Source organism: Rhinoderma darwinii, chromosome 1 (genome assembly GCF_050947455.1).
Source record: "Rhinoderma darwinii isolate aRhiDar2 chromosome 1, aRhiDar2.hap1, whole genome shotgun sequence".
In the NCBI taxonomy this organism is placed as follows: Eukaryota; Metazoa; Chordata; class Amphibia; order Anura; family Rhinodermatidae; genus Rhinoderma; species Rhinoderma darwinii.
Window position 1 is genome coordinate 636,530,681 of NC_134687.1, and position 20,154 is coordinate 636,550,834.

Sequence of the window (20,154 nt, forward strand, 5' to 3'; positions counted from 1 at the left end):
GTGTGGAGCTTTTTGGTCTGGTGGTCATAGATGTGGTCATAGATTTTGGTGGTTTCTTATGTTGATCTGTTAGATTCCTCGCACTCTCCGCTGTATTGTACTGAATTGTTACCTATGTGAAATCAGGAGGAAGATCTGACTAATGTGGAGGATGAAGAAGATGAGTGGGTGAGGGGCGATCAACCATGTAAGAGTGAAGTGGAGAAGGAAATTCCAGCTGGTGTTACCACAGGTAAGTAATAATGAATTTAGAAAGTGAATTGGGATGTTTGTTAAGGTTCCTCCTTAGTTCTGTATTACAGTAACACTTCAGACAATGTGTTATACATAGTGCAGGACCTGAGGGAGCTGTGACTGCACATGGAAGTTCTCTACAAGGTGTCCTATGAATCCGGTCATGCGCTAGGTGTAGCATGAGTTTTTGGGGGGGCACCGGTTGCAATTAACAGCTGCACTAAGGCTGGGGCTAAAAATAGACTTTTTATTGTAGTGAGCAATAAATCGCTGCCCCTAGGAATTCAATGAGTAACTTGAAAATCTCTTAAAAGCTTCTGACAAATGTGTAGCTCTGAAATCTCAGCATGTACTAATTTAGAAATAAACGCTAGCAAATCGCTTGACACTGTTATCGCTTACTACAAAAGTAAGTCTAGCTCCAGCCTATTGGATGGGATCAGGAAGACTCAGTTTAACCACTGAAGCACCGCAGTCAAGGCTGATGGGGGCTCTCTTGACACTTCCAGCCTTGACACCATAAGTGGTTTCACATACAGCACGTGTTTTTTTTGTGGCGTTTTTAACAATTGAACAATTTTAACAATTCACAATACTTGTTTGTATGTCAATTAATAAAGTTTATTATTTAAATTTTTGCTCATTTAACCATATGCCTTTTTCCTCTCTCCCCCCACCCCCATTAAATACTTGCACAATACTGGTGTTGTACACCTTTGTGGTTCCTCTCATCCATTCTATATGTTAGAACTGAGAGGGTAATTGCAAACTTCCCTCAATTCAAATGTTTGAGTTTCATCAAGTTCAGTAATTTCTGTGATCAAAGTCGTGACAGGTGTAGACCAGAATGGTAGACTTTGTATATTTAAAAATATTTTTCATAGCTTTGGTATGGCTTGAATCACATATGTAGTTTTTGTGTCAGTGCTTGGTGTGTTTTCTTTAGAGCCAAAACCAGGGGTGGATTCATAAGGAATGGCTTATACTTTTCCTTCCTGCTAGATCCACTTCTGGTTTTAGCTTAAAAAACATGCATGTGTGTTTTAAGCCTAGTAGAAATGTTATAAATTTGTCTACTTTTGTGGTTTGAAAAAACATATTTCAATTACGAAATCTATTTTTACTTTTAATAGAAAATTCCAGTAAGAGCTCAAAGGGAAACTTCATGTTCCTGCTAAATTATAAAGTAGAAGATGAAGATATCATGCAGCAGTCTTCAGGAGAAAACTCCATCACCCTAAATGTAAATCCAGGACTTCACAGTACAGTTCTATCATACAATTCCCCTAATCATGAGGAACCTTCTCCTGACCAATCACATATTGTTACCACAAGTACTGCTCATAAAGGGGGTAAAAGGTTTCAATGTGGTAAACAGTTTACAAAAGGATCAGATCGTTTCACACACAGACGAAGTTACAGAGGGAAATATTCATGCCCTTGTTCCGAGTGTGGGAAGTGCTTTACAGGTAAATCAAGTCTTGTTATACATCAAAGAATTCATACAGGAGAGAAACCATATTCATGTTCAGAATGTGGGAAATGTTTTACAAATAAATCACATCTTGTCAAACATTATAGAAGTCACACAGGAGAGAAACCATATTCATGTTCAGAATGTGGAAAATGTTTTATAGATAAATCACATCTTGTCAAACATCATAGACGTCACACAGGAGAGAAACCATATTCATGTTCAGAGTGTGAGAAATGTTTTACAGATAAATCAAGTCTCGTTTGTCATGAGAGAATTCATACAGGAGAGAAACCATATTCATGTCCAGAATGTGGGAAATGTTTTACAAATAAATCACATATTGTTATACATCAGAGAATTCACACAGGGGAGAAGCCATATTCTTGTTCGGAATGTGGGAAATGTTTTGCACGAAAATCAATTCTTGTTATACATAAGAAAATTCACACAGGGGAGAAGCCATATTCTTGTTCAGAATGTGGGAAATGTTTTACACAAAAATCAAGTCTTGTTACACATAAGAGAATTCACACAAGGAGAAGCATTTGTAATGCTTAGACTATGGGAAATGTTTTATTACTGAAGGCAAACTTGGGGATCATCACATAAATCACTCACAAAGAGCCATTTTGATATTCTATATGTAAAAAATGTTTTGTAAGGAAATTACATTTTTAAACTCATCAGAGGATTCATACAGAGCAGAAATCATACTCTCGTTTGGAATGTTGGAAATGCTATAAATAAAATTCTTAATACATCTGGTTTTTCACAGACATTAAAGAGACAATAAGCGTGTTCATTTTCTTTAAGTGGAATTAACCTGGATCTGCCAAACACCCAAATTAAATTTACAAAGTTGTAAAAGGAGAACCTCCAATTTTATTTCTTTATTTTAAGTTTAAAAATTGTAATGACCTTTCATGCTCTGGTGTACACCACCTATTTATTCATAGAAATTATAGGTATGGGGAAAGAGGGAAAAAATTAGAGCAAGATTGGTCAATGTCGTTTGAATTGATACCGACTGGTATAATAGGTGAAGGAATTGGTTTGTGCAATGTCCCCTTTTTTTTGCACAACCGTATTGTATTTGTATTTTTGTTAGTAATTTTTATTACTTTATTTGTTGTAAATGTTTTTTATTTTATTTTTCAATTTTTCAAATCCCATTGATTAGGAGACCATTCTGTGGCTGTTCCTCTTCAATGGGAAAAAGGAGGGAGTACTCCTGTGAAGGATCACCACTATGTATATTTGTGTGCTTGCAAAAATCATTATTATCCTTACATAAAGCTTCTCAGTATATCATATTCTGCTATAATGCTATGTATTATGACAAGATGGCACAAGATGGCGCCGGAGCATGAGACAACGCCCCGGAATGTGAATGAAGCAACATGAAGTATTAACCCACAAACTTCTACAAACTTACTGAACAAATAAGAAAAGGGCATGTTTGAACAAGAACCAATTAGCACCTTGGAGGTGTCACAAGATCATATACTGATAATTGACGTCATTTTTGCTATATAAGTTTTGCATTGTTTTAAATAAAGTTGTTGTGCTCCTATACTCAAACGAGTGAGGATATTCTACCTGAGCTCTGCTTCTGGTGTAATTCTTCCCGCGCTACTCGGTGAGAACCAGGCTGACTAACTGAGGATCTAAGACTTCACATTTGGCGCCCAACCGTGGGGCTGTATTAGCCACTGACCGGTCCATCCCATGACCTGACGTTTACATCGTTCTGATCGATCCGGGTACACTCACCGAGCTTGATCACCTCCAGGACACGGTAAGTTGCTGATAATATCGGCATCTTATTTGTTGTCCGTGAGTGTTCCTGCAGATTGTGATGGATTGTGTTAGTCAGTCTGGGGGGGGGGGGGGGGGGGGGAGAGTCTGAACAACGGAGACTGTGTTAGTTGGCATACAGTCCCAAGAACCTAGTGTAAAGAACTGTTGTTTCCCTTTAAGTCAGCCTGTAGGTAAAATATAGATAACAGGAAAAGAAGAGACTGGTAGTATTTGACAAACAAAGCTAATAACACACGAGAGATAGTTTTTAGAGGTAGGAGGTAAAACCTATAGATAGTTTTAGTGGTAGGGGGTTAAAAAACCCATATAGACAGCTTTAGTGGTAGGGGGGTAAAAAACCCATATAGATAGTTTTAGTGGTAGGAGGTAAAAAAAACTATAGTGATAGTACGGTAGGGACGATGGAAGTCCTAAAAAGTGTGTTTAAAACAAAAGGAGGGACACCTCCCAACTTTAAGTTCAGCGCGCGCGAGTTAGTTGAGAAAAGAGAAGGAAAAAAGTATGTTGGTAAAATGTAGAAACTGATGGGAATATGCGGATTGCCCGCTGAAGGTAGATTGCAGCCTGAAAAATGGCCGGGAATTGTGAAAGAATGTAAAGGAAAGTTAGAAGATGAAGGTCTAACGGACGCAGCCCACGCGTGGGCGTGAACAGCCGCAGCCATTAGTAAAGAATGTTATGTTGAAATAGAATGTAGAGACAAGAAAGGACAAGCGACTCATCTGTATGGAATGAATGAACAGCCACCGCCTTATAATGGCTGCCAATGTTGGTTATGTCCACAATGTGGACAACAGAACCCCCTAGTGGCAGAAATTTGTGCAGTATGTGGATTGGCCCGCCCATACCCTGTCCCTCCTTGTGTTTCACCAGACGATGCAACTCAGGCCCCTCCACTGCAGCCCAAAACACAGGAAACTCCGATCCAGAAGCCATTCCCTTCCGCCCCCAGCGGCCATCTTGCTACCCCACAGGAAACTCCCATCCAGAAGCCATGCCCTTCCGCCCCCAGCGGCCATTTTGCTACTCCTTCCGGACCCTATACACCCATATTCCCTCTCCTGACACCAGAAGGTACTTATGACGTACCTCTAAAGTCCGTAACACCCCTGTTTCCAGCGAAAGTGACGGCGCCCACCACCCTACAATCCGCACTACTCAATAGTGCCGCATTCCAAAGTCATCAACGTCAAAGGTCAACGGAGACACCCGACCCGCCCATTTTGTCTCCATATGCACCAATGCCACCTAGCCCGCCTCCACCCATTTCCAATATACGTACAATCCCTACAGTCCCCGATACAACCCCAGTCATGACGCCCTTCAGACCCGAGAGACGGCCCATCCTCCCCACCCAGATTCACTTCAATTCCTCTGGTCACTCACCGGCACAGAGTGACAGAACACCACCTCCCGGAATTGTACAACAATGGCGTCCAATGGCCATGGAGATTATTTGGGAAGGAACTACATTAATGGCCGGTTTGGGGGACATCGTCACGCAACATACCGAAGCTATTGTAAACCCCGCCAACACTAGACTTCAGCATAAAGGAGGAGTGGCCCGCACGATAGTAGAGACAGGAGGAAACACCATCCAGGAACAAAGTGACCTCCTCATAAACGAACAAGGCCCTCTCCCTGAAACTGGAATAGCGGTTACCGGCCCTGGGGCCCTCCCTTGTAGGTTGATTATACATGCAGCCAGTCCCAAATATGAGATAGAATTCCCAGACGAATCAAACAAGCTACTCGAACGGACAGTCCAACATGTTTTAGCCGTAGCAGCTACGTATAATGTCACTTCCTTATCCATGCCCCTTATTAGTTCCGGGATTTACGGGTTCCCGCCCTTAACTGGGGCCAAGACACTAATACAGGCCATAAAGAATTCCCCATCGGCCAGCGGATTAACAGAAATCAGAGTAGTACATAATGGACTAGCTGTCGCCCAAGCCCTGGCTGAAGCAGTAAAACATGTTCACGACCAAATCCTGGCCCCCTCCATCGTACAACCCCGGGTGATACTACCGGAAATACCCGTCCGTGATTTCCCTCCTCCGCTTATTATGGCCACGGCCTCTGATGTACCCAACTATCCTCCTCCACCCATTGCTGTTCACGAGAGTGAATTTTACCCCAGTACCCACAAACCGGAAGCCAAACCATATGTGTATTCCCCCTTCAGCCCGCTGCAACTCAATCAAATTGTGGCCAACCTCCCGGATCCCAGCAGGAAACCTATGGATTTCTGTAGGAGACTAACTGAAGTTGAACGCACATACTCTTCCCCTTGGAAAGAACTTGTACAAGCGGCCAGCATCAAGGCAGGGTATGGTTTCTGGCCAATAATACAGGCCGACCTAGCAGCTGTCACACCCAAAGATACAGAAACATACAAGTCTGGGGAATTATTTTGCCGACAATTACAAGTTTGGGCTCGCGACAGGATATCCGATAGTACGGACTCGATATCCGATTGTGTTCAGGAGTCACACGAGTCGGTTGAGCAGTTCTAAACTCGCCTCATGTCCCTTTTTGAAGATCAAGGTTATGATGTTGTGATCGCAATTTTAGTCACGTTACGCCTTGATCTCCATGCAGGTTCAAATCAGGTGGGTGGGGCGAGCTGCTCGGAGAAGTAAAGACACCAAGACGTCTCTCAAGGCAAAAATACTTCTAATTTATTGAACTGCAGTGCTCGTATTTATAGCATCAGAACAAAGAACATTCCATAACATATGAGTCATCTGTATATTCAAGCCTTACATCCTCCTTTCCCATAAAGCTCATTGGTGGAGCACCAGGTATTCCCTTAGGTTTCCTTTATGCTTAGGGGGGTTGGTCAAGTGATTGACCACCATCTGTTTGCAATTTCAAGGGACGGCAAAGCATCTGCAAACTATTTCCTCTCTTAACCTTTCTAAAATATTCATTCTATTGTAACACGTTTCTCCTTTATAACCTTTCACTCCTTGGGGCCCCAGATACATTATACATATATTTATACCATAACAATGTTAACGTGAAGATCCAAAAACAGTTTGTAACCTCCTTTGTCAATGGCCTTAAAGCAAACCTCAAAATCAAAATAGCTGAAAATATTCCAGAATATGTTGATATGCTTCCCAGACAAGTCCTACAAATAGCTAAAGCATTTGGCAAAGAGAAGGCCCCGGAAAAGCCTGTTAAATCTGTCAAGGTAGCTGTGCCCCAGGAGGCCTCAACAGAAGATGCTGTCATGAAGTCACAACCGCCCCTGGTGCCGCCCCCATCCAAACTCCACAACAACATCAACAATTGCAACCATATATGAATCAGTCAGCTTATCCACCGCCTTCCCAGCAACCCTACCCACCCCAGTACCCCCAACAGATATATGTCCCTCAAGAACCACAGTTCCAGGGTAATGTCAGTAGGAGACCTGCCAGGGATATTATCTGCTACCACTGCAACAGGCCTGGACATTTTCAACGTGACTGCCACACTAGGATGGATAACTACCCCCGCCAGCAGAATCAGGACCCATCACGGCAATACCGCGATCCTGCCTACGACTCTTACCAGCAACCATCAGGGCGTGGTGGTAGACAATAGGAAGACGGCAAGCCTGTGTTCACGTTGCCCTCTCTCACTGCTCCCACCCCCAAGACCGGGTCTATATCTGCAATAAAACTGCTGGTAGGAGGACGCAAACTTCTCTTTTTAGTGGACACAGGTGCAGCCAGGTCAGTTATTCAAACCAAAGATGTTGAATCTCAGGATATTATCTCCAATGATTATGTGTCATGTGTCGGGGTAGATGGGATCCCTACTAAATCTCCTCTCACCATCCCCATTCCTATAGGAGCACAACAAACACTCTTCTCCAGACTACTAGTTTCCGACACCTGTCCTCTTAATCTGTTAGGAGCTAACCTCCTACAACGCCTGCAAGCAGTTATCACATATACGGATACTAGGATGCACCTTTCTTTCACCTCACCCTTTTCTGAAGAACAGGTCTGTCTTCTAGCAGCCACTCTGCATGGCCTATGACTCTCCGGATTCCCCCATTCCGCCTTCATATTATGACCAAATACCACAAGCTCTCTGGTCTCAAGGATCCGAAGACATCGGCAGATTACAGGGGTGCAAGTTTTCTTGAAGGACGGGATGACGGCCCCTCGTGTGCCTCAGTATCCTCTAAAGGCCATACAAGAACGGTCCCTGGGCCTACAAATCAAACATCTTCTACAGTCAGGTGCTCTTATACCATGTATCTCACCCGCTAACACGCCACTCTTTCCAGTGAAGAAGAAGAGAGTGAAAGGACAACCCGATACATACCGCATGGTTCAGGACCTACGAGCTGTCAATATGGCAACCCCGGTTGTCCCCAACCCCCATACTCTACTCAGTAATATACCTCCTTCTGCCAAATACTTTACAGTCATCGATCTGGCTAATGCTTTTTTCAGTGTACCCCTACATCCTGATTGCTAGTACCTCTTTGCTTTTACATACCAAGGCCGTCAGTACACATGGACTGTTATGCCACAAGGAGCCCAGAATTCACCCAATCATTTCACGCAGGCCCTCACGCTATGTTTACAACCATGGATTACTACACACCCGAGGCCTCTCTGTTACAGTATGTGGATGACCTCCTTCTTTGTTCCAATGATCTTCAGAACTGCCAGGACCAGTCTCTCAGCCTACTTCAATTCCTGGCTTCCATTGACTGCAAGGTGTCCCTAAAAAAGGTCCAGTGGGCTGCCACCAAAGTGATCTTCCTTGGACATTGCCTTTCTCATGGCACCAAGCATCTCACTGAGTCAAGAAAGACAGCCATACTCAACATCCCCCCTCCCCGAGGACTCAAGCAGCTCCAAGCTTTTCTTGGTATGATCACATATTGCCGAGAATGGCTGCCCAACGCCTCTTCCCTCATGCAACCTCTGTATGACGAAGTCAAGAACGGCATGAAAACCACCCAACTTTCACCATCGGCCATTACAGCTTTTCATCAACTCAAGGAACGGATTACCTCAGCTCCCGCTCTTGGCATTCCAAATTATAACCAAGACTTTCAGTTGTATGTCTCTCAAGATTCAGGGCACGCCCAGGTGTCCTGACTCAAATACATGGCTCTCACCCTCGCCCTATAGGGTACTACTCGTGCCGTCTGGACCCTGCTTGAAAACCGTCCTTGCAGCCAAAGAACTGATTGACAAGACTTCGGATATAGTTCTTGGTCATTCCCTCACCATTTTAGCCCCCCCATGACATCAAGGCCATTCTCGATCAAAGTCAACAAAATCACCTCTCTATGCAACGACAAATCCAGTTTCAATGCAGTTTATTACTGCCAGATAATATAATTATAAAAAAATGCTCAAATTTGAATCCTGCCACCTTACTTCCCTATATCAGGGGGGAAGATCACCATGAACATACTCTTGATTCCCCCGAAGACATTCTCCATGATTGCCAGGAAGTGATGCAACAAGAAACATCCCGCCTCCCCACAGTGGCCGAAACACCATTGTCTGAAGCCGACCTGACGTTATATACGGATGGATCACAATATGCAGACGATACCGGAAGATACAACACCGGATATGCTGTCGTAGACGATCACGGCATCATCTGTGCTGAGAATTTGCCACCACACATATCAGCTCAAGAAGCAGAGCTGAAAGCTCTTACTGAGGCCTGTCGTTACGCCAAGGACCGGGTGCCCAACATCTATACTGACTCTCGCTATGCCTTCGGAGTGGCACATGATTATGGTATAGTGTGTGCCCTGAGAGGTTTCAAGACGGCTGCAGGAACTCCGATACGACATGCTGATGCAGTTCAAGCTCTGATACAGGCCCTTCAACTGCCTACAAAGGTGGCCATCATCAAGACCAAGGCTCATGGAAGAGTCAACTCAAAGGAAGCTCAAGGCAACCACCGGGCCGATCAAGCGGCTAAGGACGCTGCAAGTGGTTGTCCACCATTCAGAAGGGAATCAAGGGTGGCAAGATCACAATCAACTGGTATCTATGTCACCACCAGAGCCGGTAGTACACAAGTTGACTATCCTTCCGACGGCCCTCCCGACGGTTTATGGCGGTTGAACCAACGTCTCTGTCTAACTACCACTTTGTATCCTTCAATTGTTCAGTGGGCGCATGGACCCACCCATCGGGGGGAGAACCAAATGATCACTGCTATCAACAAACTCTATTTTGCCCCTGCTATATCAGTCCCGGTCCTCAAGTACACCCAGAGTTGTCAAATCTGCAGCACCTGTAACCCAGGCCGGACGGTCGCCACTCCAAAGAAGCATATGGCCAAGCCTCTTTATCCATTTCAAAGGATACAGATAGACCATATCCAGCTGCCAAAGAGCGGACACTTTGAGTATGTGTTAGTTGTCGTTGACATGTTCTCCGGATGGCCAGAAGCCTACCCTGTGACCAACATGGCGGCCCGAACCACCATCAAGAAATTGGTCACTGATGTTGTATGCAGATTTGGAATCCCGGAAGTCATTGAGAGCGACCAAGGTCTGGCATTTACAGCGGACGTTACCCGCCAACTGTGGCAGTTAGTGGGGGCAGATCTAGGCCTACACACTCCCTACCACCCTCAGAGTAGTGGTAAAGTGGAAAGACTAAATGGTACATTAAAAAACAAGATCCTAAAAGCTAGTAAGGAAGTGGCCCTGCCATGGCCAGAAATATTGCCAATAGCTCTGTATTCTGTCCGTAACACCCCAAAGCAGCCCACCGGCCTTACCCCTTATGAAATATTGTTTGGGGGGATTCCAAAAATGGGTTGTTATTAATTCCAGCAACTCAGTACGGGTAATGATACCCTTGTCAATTTTGTCATAACTCTGTGTAAAGAATTAACAGTAACACATGCTGCAGTGTTTTCTTCCATTCCAGATCCTGACAACAATACAGGCACCCATAAACTGTTGCCGGGAGACTACGTTGTGGTTAAGAAACACGTCCGGGGAACCCTTGAGGTCAGATTTGATGGTCCTTATCAAGTCCTCCTGATCTCACCCACGGCTGTGAAGTTAGAGGGACAACCTACTTGGGTCCACGCGAGCCACTGCAAGAAGGTTCCAACTCCAGTCGACCTCCCACCACAGTGAAATGTTTCTGATATATATCCTTTGGTTAACTTTGGTTCTCGAGGTGTCTGCCCAGCAGGTGTCTATTACGCAAACCGGGTATTATCATAACCGTATGACGACTTTTTGGTATAACTCTTATAACACCCATGTAGCGGTGTACCAGTTCGACTATTGAGCAGTGGTGGGGTTGTGCATAGTAGATCAGGCCTGGAGTTGTAGCGAGTACAGAAGGGTTGGTCCATACATATTTGTCACGGATAAATACTGGGGTGCGGATTGTGGATATTGGGGGGCAGTTGGGTGGAACACTGGTCCAGATTAGGCATACAAACCTAGTAGTGCCCAGTCAAGAAGGGACTCCAATGGCAAATCCCTATTGACCCGTATGACCCTTCGTAAAAGCGGAGAATGTTCACCACGCGGTAGGGTCGGAAGCAATAAGCCCCTCACTCTCACAATAGAAAACCCTAGTAAAGTGAACGAGGGCATCTATGTGCTGTGCTCAGCAAAATTGGGGAGAGGCATAATGGGTAAATTCAAGTTGCAAGATATGAACAACAATGTTGACTGGCAACCCAAAAACACTTTACAACCAAAGATCTAGACACTTAAGGAAAATTACAGGGACATGATGGCTATAGCAAACCCAACTTTCGAAGATACCATGGCCGTTGAAACTGGGTTCAGTGACACCAAACTCTGGTTGGAATGGGTGAAGTATACCGCTAACACTGCAAATAAATCCAACTGCTATGTGTGCGCCGGAGCCAGACCCCATTTAGGGATGGTACCCCTGATATTGCCCGGAGATACGCATGAGTGTTTTCTACGTTTATATACGAATAAAACCACCAATGATACTAAATGTAAGAAATGGAAGGAGGAATACCCAATCACTAGTAAGGCTCCACGCCCACTGCAAGGGATAACTGTATACCCTGGTAATTATACTTGTTTCACTGGCTCCCGAGCCAACGGTCGGTTTTTAGGTAACTTTACCGACGGATACTGCGCTAGCTATAGCTCCCTCACTTCAGACAAGCTGCAACGACAGGTACTATCTTTAGGAGATATTTACTGGATATGTGGCGACTTAAAAATAAGGACTAAATTAACTGGCAACTGAACAGGGCAGTGTGCCTTAGCTAAAGTAATTCTGCCATTTCACATAATGACCGAGACTCATCATGAACAGTCAAGTAACAGTCAAATATTAAACAGACAGAAGCGGTCTGAATCCCACAAAGGAAGTTTTGACCCCCATGTATATATAGATGCGATTGGAGTACCAAGGGGGTCCCAGATGAGTTCAAAGCACGTGATCAAGTGGGAGCAGGGTTTGAATCCATACTCCCAATAATTATAGTGAACAAGAATGTAGATTGGATAAATTACCTTTATTACAATGAACAACGCTATATCAATTACACTATTGATGCATTACAGGGATTGGCAGACCAGTTAGGGCCCACTACAGTCATGGCTTTCCAAAATAGGTTAGCGTTAGACATGGTTCTAGCCGAGAAAGGAGGTGTATGCGCTATGGTAAAAGGAGTTTGCTGTCTATACATTCCCGATAACACCGGCCCTAACGGTAAAACTACTATGGGAATTAAAAAACTGAAGAACTTGTCAGCTGAACTTAAGCAGAAGTCTGGAATAAATAATCCTTGGGACCAGTATTTCAAATGGTTTTCCGACTGGAAGAGTGTCCTTGCACAAGTAGGGGGTCATTATTTTAATAATAATAATCATTATTCTTTTGGTAATTGCATGTTGTGTGGTCCCTTGTGTAAGAAAATTTATCACAAAGACTGTTGACCATGCGATTCCTGATGTTGCTTTAACCTGCCTAGAGGAAACAGATCTCTACACCGACGCAGAATCCGCTAGTCCCCTTAAAACACTTGTGTATTATCAGAACAATTAATCCAAAAGGTAGGGAAAGTTAGGATCATTCAGGAACCAGGATAGTCCAGGTACAAAGGGGGGTTACTCATGAGGGTATGTTCACACGAGGGCGTCCGTTACGGCTGAAATTATGGGGATGTTTCAGCCTGAAAACATCCCCGTAATTTCAGCCATACTGGCATGTGCAGGCGCTTGAACGCCGCGTCAATTACGGCCGTAATTGGCGCTGCTATTCATTGGAGTGAATGAATAACGGCTCCAATTACGGCCAAAGAAGTGACAGGTCACTTCTTTGACGCGGGCGTCTATTTACGCGCCGTCATTTGACAGCGGCGCGTAAATATACGCCTCGTGTGAACAGACAAACGTCTGCCCATTGCTTTCAATGGGCAGATGTTTGTCAGCGCTATTGAGGCGCTATTTTCGGGCGTAATTCGGGGCAAAAATGCCCGATTTACGTCCGTAAATAGGCCGTGTGAACATACCCTAAGGAGTAGCTCTTCTCAAACTGGTGAAGAAATCCAAAACTCCTACACACCTGGTTCGAGTGACCAGTAGGTTGCTAGACTAACTCAGGGGCAGCAAGGGATAATAATAATAATACTTTTTAGGGGGGACTGTGAAGGATCACTACTATGTATATTTGTGTGCTTGCAAAAATCATTATTATCCTTACATAAAGCTTCTCAGTATAACATATTCTGCTATAATGCTATGTATTATGACAAGATGGCACAAGATGGCGACGGAGCATGAGACAACGCCCTGGAATGTGAACGAAGAAATATGAAGTATTAACCCACAAACTTCTACAAACTTACTGAACAAATAAGAAAAGGGCATGTTTGAACAAGAACCAATTAGCACCTTGGAGGTGTCACAAGATCATATACTGATAATTGACGCTATTTATGCTATATAAGTTTTGCATTGTTTTAAATAAAGTTGTTGTGCTCCTATACTCACATGAGTGAGGATATTCTACCTGAGCTCTGCTTCTGGTGTAATTCTTCCCGCGCTACTCGGTGAGAACCAGGCTGACTAACTGAGGATCTAAGACTTCACACTCCAAAAGGTTTATATTCTGATTGTGACTTGTTCACTTAATGTATACACCACAAGGTTGTGAGCTGCAGCCTAAATTAGACAAGCAGCTGATTTATTCACACCTGGAAAGGTAATTTCCTAATTCTTATGCTTTGTGGTTGCGTATATTCGGACTTGCGCAACTTTGACCGCTCTGGGAGAGATTAAATCTCCCAGTCCGTCGCTGTGTGCGTCCTATTTTTATGTATATCCCGAGTATTGCTGCTCCAGGACCTGTCAGTTAAGCAGCAATACTGGGATCGCAGCTTCCACTGCACTGGGGCAGACACGTTCCCCGTTCTCAGTCACACACCACTAACCAGTGAGATTAGGATTACAGGCTGTATTGCGCCTGCATCGTTCAGAGTGTCAGCCGTGAGTGCCGCGACGTCATCAGCACTCGACGGCTAGGCGGCATAGACAGTGGTGTCGCCACTATACTCATACGATCCCGCTGTATTAGGAGCGTATCTTTGGATGTGGTAGGATTAGGTTTATTTTATCATTCTAATCTCCCTCAGTATTCCTTTCCCTACTATCTAGTCGGTATTGTCCCGACGTATGTTTCACTGATCAGAGTCAGCTTCTTCCAGGGGCGGGAGCATTTTGTTTCTGGTGCTTCTTATAGGCCAGAAGATGACTGGCATTTGATTTAGCCAATCAAGTTAAAAGGTAACTTGTTTTGATGAATCACTTGTTAAGGATACAATAGTGTGAGTATTTGTTATATTTGTAACAAGACTTTACCATCAGGTTCTATCCTATACTAGATTATGTCCAGCAATATTTTATAATTGATTGGTCAATCTCTCCCAGAGCGGTCAAAGTTGCGCAAGTCCGAATATACGCAACCACAAAGCATAAGAATTAGGAAATTACCTTTCCTGGTGTGAATAAATCAGCTGCTTGTCTAATTTAGGCTGCAGCTCACAACCTTGTGGTGTATACATTAAGTGAACAAGTCACAATCAGAATATAAACCTTTGGAGTACTCCCTCCTTTTTTCCCATTGAAGAGGAACAGCCACAGAATGGTCTCCTAATCAATGGGATTTGAAAAATAAAATAAAAAGACATTTAGTACAAATAAAGTAATAAAAATGACTAACAAAAATACAATTACAAATAAGATACGGTTGTGAAAAAAAAGGGGACATTGCACAAACCCATTCCTTCACCTATTATACCAGTCGGTATCAATTAAAACGATTGAAGGCGACATTGACCAATCTTGCTCAAATTAAATTTACCTATGGTCAACTGTGACCGGGATCTATAGAGGAAAAGTATTGTGGATATAAGGAAGAAAATAATACCTTGTTTACTGTCGGAGCAGAGAAGCTGAAATGTCACCTTTTTTTTTTAACAGATATGCACATATCAATTTTTGATCTTAATTCAAACGGCATAAAAATATATTGGTGATGTAATTCAACTATAAACACTAATTAATTTTGCAATAATATATTAAAAGAAAAATTCACAGACATTTTCTCCACTGAAGGAAATGTCATAAGTATATTTATCACTACCTTAACCCCTTCCCGCGATTGGGCGTAACTGTACGTCCAAATTTCAAGTGATTTCCCGCACTCGGGCGTACAGTTACGTCCGGCAGATAAAGCGAGCACAGGAGCTGTGCGCGCTTTATCTTCGGCGGCTGTCAGCTGTTATACACAGCTGACATGCCGCTGCAATGGCTGCGATGGCTGTTACCGCCGATCGCAGCCATTTAACCCCTTCAATGCGGCTGTCAATGACGTCCGCCGCATTGAAGTGGTTTACAGAGGGAGGGAGCTCCCTCTGTACCCCCCGGGCCGATTGTTGCTATGGCAACCAGGAAGCCTTTACTAGGCTTCCTGGTTGCCAAGGTACGGTAGCCTATTAGGTCCTGCCCGAGGCAGGACCTAATACGCGAACTGTCAAATGAAAAATGACAGTTACGATGCACTGCACTACATAAGTAGTGCAGTGCATCGTAGCGGGGATCAGAAGACCAGATCTTCAAGTTCCCAGGTCAGTGTAAAAGAAAAAGTAAAAAATGTAAAAAAAAATGTGAAAGAAAAATAAATAAATAAAAGTTAATAAATAATAAATAAATAATAAAAACAACACTTGCCCTGTTTCCCTGATCAACTCCTTTATTATTATAAAAAAAATTAAAACATGAAAAAAAAACTATACATAATAGGTATCGCCGCATTCGGAATGGCCTGATCTATAAAAATATCACATTATTTTTACCGCACGGTAAACACCGTAAATATTTTTAATAAAAAACAATGACAGTATTTTATTTTTTGGTCATCTTGTCTCAAAAACAATGTAATAAAAAGTGATCAAAAAGTTGCAAGTAATGCAAAATGGTACCAATGTAAACTACAGTTCGTCACGCATAAAACAAGCCGTCCCGCAGCGATATCAACGAAAAAATTAAAAAGTTATGGCTGTCAGAAAATGGCGACACTAAAACATGATTTTTTAGAAAAGAGTATTTTTATTGTGGGAACGCAGTGAAACGTAAAAAAACGCTATCAATTTGGTGTCGCTGTAATCGTATCGCCCCGCAGAATAAAGTTAACACGTTGCTTATACTGCACGGTGAACACTGTAAAAAAAAAAAAAAAAGAAACGTGCTGGAATGGCTGTTTTTTGGTTTCCTCATCTCCCAAAAAATGGAATAAATAGTGATAAAAAAATCTCATGTCCCCCAAAATTGAACCAATAAAAATTATAGCTCATTCCACAAAAAAACGCGCCCTCACACACGCCCTAACGGAAAAATAACACGATATGACTCTCAAAACGCAATGATGCAAAATGATTCTAAATGACGGCCCAGACTAATTTTTAGGTCCAGTAGAATTTCACTAAACACCCCACATCATCATTTGCTGGACCCCCCAGGTGTACCCCACGGACACAGCGGTGATGAGGAAACTTTAGGGCCTTGTGCGGCTTATAGGGCTGGTGAAGAAGTCAAAGATTAGGCAATAAGTGAGCGCAGATATTTTGTATAATACCCAATAACCCGGCCTGTGCATAAAGGATTGGTTCAAAGCGTACCACACCAATCCATGGATTATTCATTCTCCCCATTATTACATCATCCTATTATGACCTGTTGCACTCCGCCAAGCTTACATATACCCTGATGTACTCCGCCCCGCTTACATATACCCTGATGTACTCTGCCCAGCTTACATATACCCTGATGTACTCCGCCCAGCTTACATATACCCTGATGTACTCCGCCCAGCTTACATATACCCTGATGTACTCCGCCCAGCTTACATATACCCTGATGTACTCCGCCCAGTTTACATATACCCTGATGTACTCCGCCCAGCTTACATATACCCCGATGTACTCCGCCCAGTTTACATATACCCTGATGTACTCCGCCCAGCTTACATATACCCTGATGTACTCCGCCCAGCTTACATATACCCTGATGTACTCCGCCCAGCTTACATATACCCCGATGTACTCCGCCCCGCTTACATATACCCTGATGTACTCTGCCCAGCTCACATATGCCCCCACATTATAAGATAAAATACCACTAAAACACCAAGCAAAATCTGCGCTTCAAAAGCCAAATGGTGGTCCAACTGAGCCTGGCCGTGTACACAAACGGCAATTTATGACCACATATGGGGTATTACTGTATTCTGGAGAACCCGCTTAACAATTTATGGCATGTGTGTCTACGGTGGTACAAGCTGGGCACAACACATTGGGCACTAAAATGGCATATCTGTGGAAAACAGCAATTTTCAATCTGCAACATCTATAGTTTACTCATTTTTGCAAAACACTTGTGCGGTCAAAATGCTCACTACACCCCTAGATAAATTCTTTGAGGGATCTAGTTTCCAAAACGGGGTAATTTATCGGGGGTACCACTGTACTGGTAGTATAGCTCAATGCAACATGGGGTCAAAAAACTAATCTTGTAAAATCTCCACTCCAAATACTAAATGGCGCTCCTTCCCTTTAGAGCCTTGCTGTGTGTCCAAATAGCAGTTTATGACCACATATGGGGTATTTCCCTACTCTGAAGAAGTTGCTTTACAAATGTTACGCTGCTTTTTCTCCTTTATTTGATGAGAAAATGAAAGATTTTGAACCAATGCTGCGTCTTATTGGAAAATAATGTAATTTTTCATTTTCACTGCCCAATTCTAATGAAATCTATGAAACACCTGTGGGGTCAAAATGCTCACTACACCCCTAGATGAATTCCTCTAGGGCTGTAGTTTCCCAAATGGAGTCACTTTTGGGGGGTTTCCGTTGTTTTTGCATCACAAGACCTCTTCTAACCTGACATGGTGCCTGAAATATAATTTAAGAAAAGGAAGGCCCAAAAATCCTCTAGGTGCTCCTTTGCTTCTGGGGCTTTTGTTTCAGGCCCGTAGCACACTAGGGCCACATGTGGGATATTTCTAAAAACGACAGAATCAGGGCAATAAATATTCAGTTGTGTTTCTCTGGTAAAAAACCTTCAGTATTACAGGAAAAATTGAATAAAATGGAATTTCTGCAAAAAAAAATGAAATTTGCAAATTTCCCTCCACATTTTTTTAATTCCTGTGAAACGCATAAAGGGTTAAGAAACTTTGTAAATGCTGTTTTGAATACTTTAAGGGGTGCAGTTTTTAAAATGGGGTGATTTGTGGGGTTCCTAATATATAAGGCCCTCAAAGTCACTTCAGAACTGAACTAATGCCTAAAAAAATAGGCTTTTGACATTTTCTTGAAAATCTGAGAAATTGCTGCTAAACTTATAAGCCTTGTAACGTCCTAGAAAAATAAAAGGATGTTCAAAAAATGATGCCAATCTAAAGTAGACAAATGGGAAATGTTAACTAGTAACTATTTTGTGTGGTATAACCATCTGTCTTACAAGCAGATACATTTGAATTTAGAAAATGCAAATTTTTTGCAAATTTTCTCTAAATTTTGGTGTTTTTCACACAAAAATATTGAATATATCGACCAAATTTTTTCACTAACGGGGGGCGTGGCCTAGCGGTGAATGTGAGAGGACGTGTGTGACCGGAGCTCCTGCTGTATTCATCCTATAAGGTCCATATATCCCGTAAAATTCGGGGAAAACAGCTTCCCCAGGGTCCTACCAGAGTCTAGAGGTGGAGGAGCACGAGTGCCCGTCCATAATGACGCGCTCAAAGAAGCAGAAGTCGCCGCCAGCGAGTCCCGGGTCCCGCGCTCAAGATGGCGCTGAGGAGAAGGAGGGCCGCAATAGAGGCCTCCGGCAGGAAGTAGTGGAGAAGCTGGAGAAGTTCGCCCGCACGCCGAGAGCAGGGGGGGCGGCTGCACAGCAGCGAAAGTCGGCTGGAGATCAGGCAGCTGGAGGCTCATCTTATGGATCCAGGTACTCTCCTTTGGCGGGGGACATGAGAAGTGAGGAGGAGGAGGAGGAGGAGATGAGTGGCGCCATGCAGGATCAGCCAGGTGCTGTAGGGAAAATTGGAGCAAGGAAGGAGAAACCCTCCTTAAAGGACATTTTGGCAGTGGTGAAGCAAAATTCTATGGTCCTTAATACCTTAGCAAGCCAGATGGGTGGATTGAAGGAGGACATTTTGCTGCTCAGGAACGATCTGCAAAAAGTAGCGGAACGCACCACTGCCGTGGAGGGGAGAGTCTCAGACATGGAGGATGCGATTCCTCACATAAAGCAGGATGTACAAGCACACTCGCAGGCAGTGGCGACATTGCTGGCTAAGACAGACGACATGGAAAATCGGCTGAGACGGAATAACGTTCGCCTAGTGGGGGTTCCAGAAAGAGTGGAGGGAGCGAATCCGGATGATTTCTTTGAAAAGTGGCTGATAGACACATTTGGCAGAGAGGAATTGACCCCCTTATTTGCGGTGGAGAGAGCGCACAGGGTGCCGACCAGACCCGGCCCTCCGGGAAGGCCGCCGAGACCGGTGCTGATAAAGATTTTACATTACAAAGATAGAGACAAGATCCTGAGGAAAGCTAGAGAACGTCAAGACATCTCCTTTAATGGGGTGAAAGTGTCCTTCTTCCCGGATTTCTCTATGGAAGTACAACGGAAAAGATCACAGTTTATGGATATAAAGAGACGCCTAAGGGCGTTACAAGTGCAATATTCAATGATGTATCCTGCCCGTCTGAGAGTGGTGGCGCTGGGCACAACTTCCTTTTTCGAGACACCGAGAGAAGCGGTTAGATGGTTGGATAGCCATGAAAGTCAGCTGAGACCGGCGGAGGCAGAGGGACGGAGTTGATCCGGAACAGACCAGCTGACAAAAGGAGGCTGGGGATGCGGGACTGAACCAGGTGTCGTAGAAAATTGCAAGATATGGCATTGAGCGTTCCTGGTCATGTTTGGACTTGGAGTTGGAGGGCATGGTTGCGGTGAACGCGGAAGACCGGAAGAGGAGGAATGTGTTTATGGACATTGAGGGGTACCGATATGTTGAAGGGATGGTTGTTTATTTGCAAGAAAAAGG

At 43.8% G+C, this 20,154-nt stretch overlaps 1 protein-coding gene across 2 annotated transcripts in view; it reads left to right on the forward strand.

The window, feature by feature from the left end:
• LOC142660751 (uncharacterized) overlaps positions 1–3,305 on the forward strand; it is an 85,656-nt gene extending 82,351 nt beyond the window's left edge. Inside the window, exons 12-13 of one of the 2 annotated variants that reach the window (XM_075837624.1) lie at positions 127–232; positions 1,368–3,305. In XM_075837624.1, the coding sequence (XP_075693739.1) occupies positions 127–232; positions 1,368–2,269 (1,008 nt within the window). In that variant the 3' untranslated portion in view covers positions 2,270–3,305. The remainder of the gene's footprint in view (positions 1–126; positions 233–1,367) is intronic. The other variant, XM_075837714.1, reaches the window with a different exon arrangement.
• Positions 3,306–20,154: the final 16,849 nt, after the last annotated feature.